The sequence below is a fragment of the Littorina saxatilis genome, linkage group LG3 (genome assembly GCF_037325665.1).
Source record: "Littorina saxatilis isolate snail1 linkage group LG3, US_GU_Lsax_2.0, whole genome shotgun sequence".
NCBI classification, from domain to species: domain Eukaryota; kingdom Metazoa; phylum Mollusca; class Gastropoda; order Littorinimorpha; family Littorinidae; genus Littorina; species Littorina saxatilis.
Genome location: NC_090247.1, coordinates 28,579,016 through 28,586,369, shown reverse-complemented (window position 1 = coordinate 28,586,369; position 7,354 = coordinate 28,579,016). Strand labels below are relative to the sequence as shown.

General features: G+C 43.7%; 1 protein-coding gene across 1 annotated transcript in view; it reads right to left on the bottom strand.

Annotated features, from left to right (window-relative positions):
* The window catches only part of LOC138962072 (uncharacterized), a 40,506-nt gene that overhangs the window by 5,884 nt on the left and 27,268 nt on the right, over positions 1–7,354 (bottom strand). Inside the window, exon 2 of the mRNA XM_070333781.1 lies at positions 6,185–7,210. Coding sequence (XP_070189882.1) covers positions 6,185–6,513 — 329 coding nt within the window. The 5' untranslated portion in view covers positions 6,514–7,210. The remainder of the gene's footprint in view (positions 1–6,184; positions 7,211–7,354) is intronic.

Genomic DNA, 7,354 nt, shown 5'->3' with positions numbered 1-7,354 from the left:
TTACACACAAATGGCCTTTCTGTGGGCTCCTACTTGCTGCGGTAATTTGAGTGTTTGTACAAATAAGATGTCAAGTATCAGGATCAACAAAAGTCAATGATTAGCCACAAGTTCTTCGCTATATGAAAAATTGCATTCCTTATTTTAAAGTCATATAATTGACAAAAATAACTGTCTCTAATTGCCCCAAGAGCTAAACAGTTCGGTTTGGGAGTTGTAATTATGTCACTGCACATACATGGAATACCTTAACATAATCGTTTAAGCGTTCAGTTATTCAAATTTCAAACGACTTTGTCAGGGTAAAATGTTCCGAGACTTTGTTTTCTCCGCACCACTTTCTTCCGCCGCTTTGTTTTGATTTCCGTCCTACTCAGTTTCACCCCTGGGAGGAGCCCCTATTTCACACGCTTTTACTGGAAGTACACATTTGATTTGATATCCCCCAAAGAGCTAGAGTTCGGATTGTGAGCTGAATGAATAACACCACACACGGGTGTTGCCTTAGAACTAGTGTTTGGATATTACATATATATATATATATCAAAAAATTAATCTAAATGCTGTGTTGGTTGGTCTTTCGAGACGGTGAAATATTCTTCAATGGACAGTGCGGTTATATGCGCTGTGTAATGCGTTTTATCCCCGTACAGCATGGAATGTGCCTGCGTTCCCCTAAATGACAGATTCGAATACTTGAATCTTACGGCTTTTGTCTGCTTCGACGAATACGCATCCATCCGAGGACTGAACACCTATCACGATGAACGGAAGTCGGGACTCTTGACACAGTAAGGTTGGATGAAAAAAACAGTTCGCCGAATACATTTAATTGAATTGATTAGTATAGTTACGGAGCGTTTTCAAGCAAATTATTGTAATTTTTTTCTAAATTACAGTACAGTGAATATGTATTGAACTTTATAAGGTCCAATTCGCAAGAAATTAACGTTCTCAATGGCTCATCAGACTGTACATCTTTTTTTTCTTTTTTTGTAACTTTCTCCTAAAGACCCTTTTGAAGTGCATTCAATTTTTCAGAGAATAAAGACCCAAGAGTATAAATAAATGATATGAGCGAAATATCGCTGAGAGAGATCCAGAAGGTATCGGGACGGAAAAGAACGGGAAGAAAAAGATGTACAAAGCCTAGAATGCAAGGTTTCAAAGACAGACAAAGAAATCGAAACAGAGAATAAAATAAGACACTGGAAGACACATGAATTTTCAGAGGACAAAACTGTGAAAAACAATGATTTACGAAAGAATTAAATTTACGCACTGGCAAGCACACAGACAGACAAGCACCTACCCCCTTTAAGAAAACAACCGAACAGAACTTTTCGGTCGTAAAACCCGTGAAAACAAGAGTAATCAAATGGACAAACAGAAGTTGTGACATTGATATAAGTCTACAGTGCCTTGCTGATTAGATTGAGAAATAAGGCAAACACCTTGGTCAGGATAAGAACAGCTTAAACTTAAGACCGCGGGCGGTCATTTGCGTGCATGGCCAGACGAGAAAGCTTAGGGTTTGTGTGCATATATGTCAATCAATCAATGAGGCTTATATCGCGCATATTCCGTGGGTACAGTTCTAGGCGCTCTGCAGTGATGCCGTGTGAGATGAAATTTTATACGGCCAGTAGATTGCAGCCATTTCGGCGCATATTTACCTTTCGCGGCCTATGTGCGGGAAAACAATGTCCAGATTTGTTCACAGTATATTCTCGTTCACGTTTTGCCACTGAATTGGTGCTGTATGTTCACCCCAACTTTCCGGAACTTATATAACTGTCTTTGACATTAATTGACGTGGGTTGTTAAAGTAGCAGTATAGCAGTGTACCGGTACGAAATCCTAAACCGGTCTTATTTCGGTTTTCTTGTGTCGAACCAGTAAACTGTGCCAGTATACCGAACATAAATTTAAAATGAGAGTGGCCAGGCAGTTTTGCATCAACGCATTGAAGCCATATAGAGCACCCGACTGTTTACGCCAAGCGGTTAGGGGGAGTCCCATATTGGTTGGGACGAGAAAGAATTTACCCGATGCTACCCAGCATGTCGTAAGAGGCGACTAACGGTTCTGTTTCTCCTTTTACCCTTGTTAAGTGTTTCTTGTATAGAATATAGTCAATGTTTGTAAAGATTTTAGTCAAGCAGTGTGTAAGAAATGTTAAGTCCTTTGTACTGGAAACTTGCATTCTCCCAGTAAGGTCATAATATATTGGACTACGTTGCAAGCCCCTGGAGCAATTTTTTTATTAGTGCTTTTGTGAACAAGAAACAATTAACAAGTACGTGGCTCTATCCCATCTCCCCCCTTTCCCCTATCCCATCTCCCCCCTTTCCACGTCGCGATATAACCTTGAATGGTTGAAAACGACGTTAAACACCAAATAAAGAAAATAAAGGTTAGCATGCTCTTACCCCAGTGATGCCCTCTGATCTGGTAGCGCGCTGGCTTTGTAGCCAGTTGGTCGCTATCAGCGTGAGTTCGAACCCCACGTTCGGCGAGAGATTTATTTCTCGGAGTCAACTTTGTGCAGACTCTCTTCAGGTGTCCGAACACCCCCGTGTGCACACATGCGCACGAAAAAGATCCCAAGTTCACAGCGAAAGTCTCAGGGCTTGGAAAAAACGAAGACACGCTTGCATCATCTCTCGTCTCTGATTATCATGATCGTGTTTTGATACTTTGACGAGACAAACCCAATGCTGGTGTGTCGAAGAAGACAGCCACAGCGGGCTTGTTCGGGTCAAAGTATCACACCATATCTTCAGCATATTACCAATACCTGTCCCAATATAGGCCAACTGGTCTAAGAGGACGTTAAACCCTAATAGTCAGTCTGTCTGATCTGTCAAAATGTCCCCAGCTGTGGAGAAAAAAAATCGCACGCTCAGATGACACACTCGTTGCCAAAATTGCAACAGAATCGCACTAAGAACACTGGTTCAAACCGGTGAGGTGAACGCTAACCGGTACTTTTCGGCATACTGCTGCAGCTCTAATAGGCAGCAGTAACCATAGCGGAATGGTTTTCCTTGTTTTCATTAGGACAGTAACATCTTTGAGTCTTGAGTCTTGAACTCGTTCGCTCTACATTCCATCATGTATCCAGTGTCTGTGTCCTGGTACCTATAGACGAAGAAGAACAAGAATGGGTTCCGCCATATAGCAAAAACGCCATTGGTATTTGTCCAGGCGTGGATTGCAATCATACACCCATATGCTCCGTACATCAAGTAAGGGTCATCATCGAAGTACAGAAAACTCAAAAACAATCTTCATCATGTCTTTTACATGTTAGCAATTATTATACGTGGCTGCATAATTCCATCATAATTCCATTTCTCTTCCTCATATTAGACTTGACGACGGAATGGACAACCATGCAGACTCTTCGGACAATCTGGGGAGGGTATTTTCTGCCTCATTGGTCAATCGACCCGAAAGCATTGTTGAAAGTCCAAACGTAAACGTGCCCCAAAACATCTCACATGACTGCACCATTTCGGGTATTGGTAAAGGTGGGGTCAAGGGTAGGGGTTTCAGTGAAGATCAAGACTAAAATTACCTACAAAGTTTGACAATGACAGAGCGGTCGATCCAGTGACACACACAGGGTCGAATGAGACCCTCAAGAGCGTGGTTAAGTAGGCCTACGTGACACCGTGCTCTATACAGTGACACCGTGCTCTATACAGTGACACCGTGCTCTATACAGTGACACCGTGCTCTATACAGTGACACCGTATCTTAACAACACGGTGGTTAAGCAACTAGGCCGAATATGATCATACTCCTTGGCAAAAATGTTGCTGTTTTAATATGCTGGAATTTTTTTCCGTTAATAAAATGTACAAACATTCGCTACAAATTCTATAAACTTCAGCGTTTAGGTTGGAGTTCTACTATCAAACAGTGGGAAAACGTTTTCTTCGTGGAACGAAGTTTTTAAACCCTACTTGATACAGAGAAATCAAAGCTCCAGACATTATAAAGAGAGCTGTTGACAATGGTACTTGGATTGTTATCTGCTCATCAAGCATGATTATTCTGATGAACCATGGCGTGTTTGTTTCAACGAAGTTACAGTACTGGTTGATTGGTTGATACCCACATTCTTCGTTTCTTTCAATGTTTCTTTGTATGTTTAAAGGGACTGTGTGCGCTTCGTACAGAAATAAGTTGGCAGAGAAGCTTCAAACCAACCGACCTTTGCGATCAACTAAGGTACAGTTCATACAACTTATTCTTTCTTTCAGTCTTTCTGCAGCTAAGTTTTCAAGAGAATCTTCACACTGCATTAAAAGGGGCACTTAAACATAACAACTTTAAAGGCCAACATCAATGCGCGGCAGCTATGCAACTCTTGTTTCTCGTGATGGCAACACTAAATGTAGCTCTGTGGCCTTCTTTTACAAAGCTTGGTCGCCTGGAGACGGATGTTCGGCTTTAAGCCAATCAGTGACAAACCAACTTCGACGCGTTGTCGTCACCTGCTGATACCAACACGTATACACGCACCTACAACTACTTAAATACACTGGATCTCCCCTTGTAGGACCTCCAGAAATCTGAAAAAAATTGGGTCTTTAAACGGAAAGATTCTTAAAATGGGGGTAAGTTTTACCGAGGTTATGAAGAGAAAGTCTGAAAAAACAAGGTCTTAAAAAGGAGGGAGTCTTAAATTGGACCGGTCTTAAAAGGAGGGTCCCACTGTACAACGTTCACACGCAAGACACCTACCTGACTTAATCCCGCCCTTTCGCGTAGGACGTGCAGAACACACAAAACCTCTGGGATTAAGTACACCTTCTTACACTTGACAGGATTCACCCTTTGCATAGCTAAGTAACTTCTCAACGGACCACGACTCTGGTAAACAATGGTTCTGGACTTTTTACCGCGGATCGTTATGGGAGGGAAGGAAGGGTTATGTGTTTCATCTGGGTCAATGGGCAATACGCGGAGACCATAATCCCCTTTGACGGGAAACGTGGCTGATGTTCATACTGAGGACCAAGTGCCGAGAAATGGTTGGAGAGACCGAGACAGACGGACGGACAGACGGACAGGCGCGAAGACAGACTGACGAACGGACGCGCGGAAGGACGTGAGAGAGACAGAGCAAGAAGCAGACATGTATACAGACAGACACAGACAAAGACAGTAGAAGTGAGCGAGTATTATGGTGCGACAGACAAACAGACCGAAAGTGACAAAGAGATGAAAAAGGCATGAAAGAGAAAACAAACAAAACAAGAAATTCCTCCGAGGTAGGAAAAACACCCCCGTTGGTCAAAGGGAAATAACCATTCTCACTGCCACCAACTGAGAAGGTTATTTCCCTTTGACCATTAATATGTCCCTCTATAAGTCCTTGTAGAATCTTAATCCACCAATAACTCCCTAACCGTGTGTTTGACTGGTCCCAATTTTTGTAAGGACCGTCTCAGGAATGTATAGAACCTGTTCACCAAGTTTGGTGACGATCGGTCCGTTCATTCTTGAGATCTATATGCGAACACAAACAAACAAACAAGCAAACACATCGACCGAATCCTATACACACCCCTATACCGGGGGTGTAAAGACGGACTAACCGACGGACGAGACAGCCTGACAGGTGACCGCGCACAATAAAATACACAAAAAACGGGATCGCTAAGAGAGTGGTGGGAGCAAAGAGAAAGTATGGGGGGGAGGGGGAAGGGGGGGGGGGGGAGGGGGGGTGTAGAAAGAAGAATTGTGTGGTTGATCTGGGTTTATGGGTAATAAAAGGTGAATGATTCCCAGTGACGGTCAACGAGGTTCCAGTCGAGTGAAGTCTCAAGGACTGGAACGGGTGCGGGGTGTGGTTTCAGAGAAGAAGGAGAGACACTTAGACACACAAAAAGACTTTGGCCATCAACATCGAACGCCGAAGAAATCACACACACACACACACACACACACATACCACACACACACGCGCACACACATACCACACACACACACACACACACACACGCACGCACGCACACACACACGCACGCACGCACGCACGCACACACACACACACATACCACACACACACACACACACACACACACACACACACACACACACACACACACGAGAATCACATAACGTCTTCACATTAATTTCTAAAAAAAAGAAATCTTGTACCCACCTGTTCCTTGCAGAACGTCTTCGCCGAAAGTACAACTCTGTGTCCTGACGAGTGGGACCCAGGATAGGAAACCTCTTGGTTCTGTCCCCCTGACCGGAAGTAGGCGCCGATGACGTCACCACCACCATCTCCTTGCCCTTCTCTGCCCCTCCATGTTTACCGCTGTCCGGTGGTCTGTGGCGGGGAGAGTGACCATTGGTCGTGGAGGTCACCACAGGTAGACGCTCGTCCGATAAGAGGGTTCCCTCTCTGTGAATGGGGACAGAAACAGGGTTTCCCGGCTTCCATGGGGGAGTCCTGTGTCGAACGACTGCCGTTGGCATCTTCATTGACGGTGCTGACGTAGGGATGACAATAGCATGGCCTGGTAAGTGATGACGTCAGGAAAGATGTTGCGTCATTTGAGGAGGGTTTTTTTTCCCTCCTCCGAAAGTGCCAGTTTTATCACACAACTACAGGTATTGCACCCAAATTGTTTAATATTCTTTCGTCTCGATATTCCACTTCGGTTTCGGTTTGAGAAACAGCGCTCTAAATGCATACGACATATTCCACCTCGTTAAAGAAAAATTGTAAAAGACCATTCGCTCAGGACATCATATCGTTCGTTTTTTTGCAGTGCCGTATCAGTTGTAATGAACTCCAGTCAGTGCCTTATGTACTTAAAGCTTTGGGTCTGGCTTTCCCGCTTTAAAATTAATTCTCCCTGTGATGTCAAACACACCAGATTGACTTTATCCCAAAACACATTCTGTTGGGTTTTTTTCTTAGATTTTTATTTTGTTTTTCTTTTGTTTTGCTTTAACTCAGGGGCAGGGTGAAAAGTCTCCCAGTTCCCGCACTGTGATAACACTCAGAGGGTCTCTCTGCCCGACGATCGAGACACAGTCTTGAAGAGTCCTTTGATATGAATGGAGCAAGATGATTCCGTAGAACTTTACTCCTTGTGGCTGAACATCTCGTACCTGCTCGCTTGACGTCAGATGAAGCTTCTCATGATGTCCGAAAGGACAACGTATCTCTTTTCTGAAACAGACAGATGAATAGTGTTACATCCGTAGCTCTTTGCACAAGATAGACAGAAGTACAGGCCGAACAAATTCAACTTGAAAACACTAGTCAATATTATTCAAAGTGACCGGCCCATGCAAACATGACATCATCGCATTC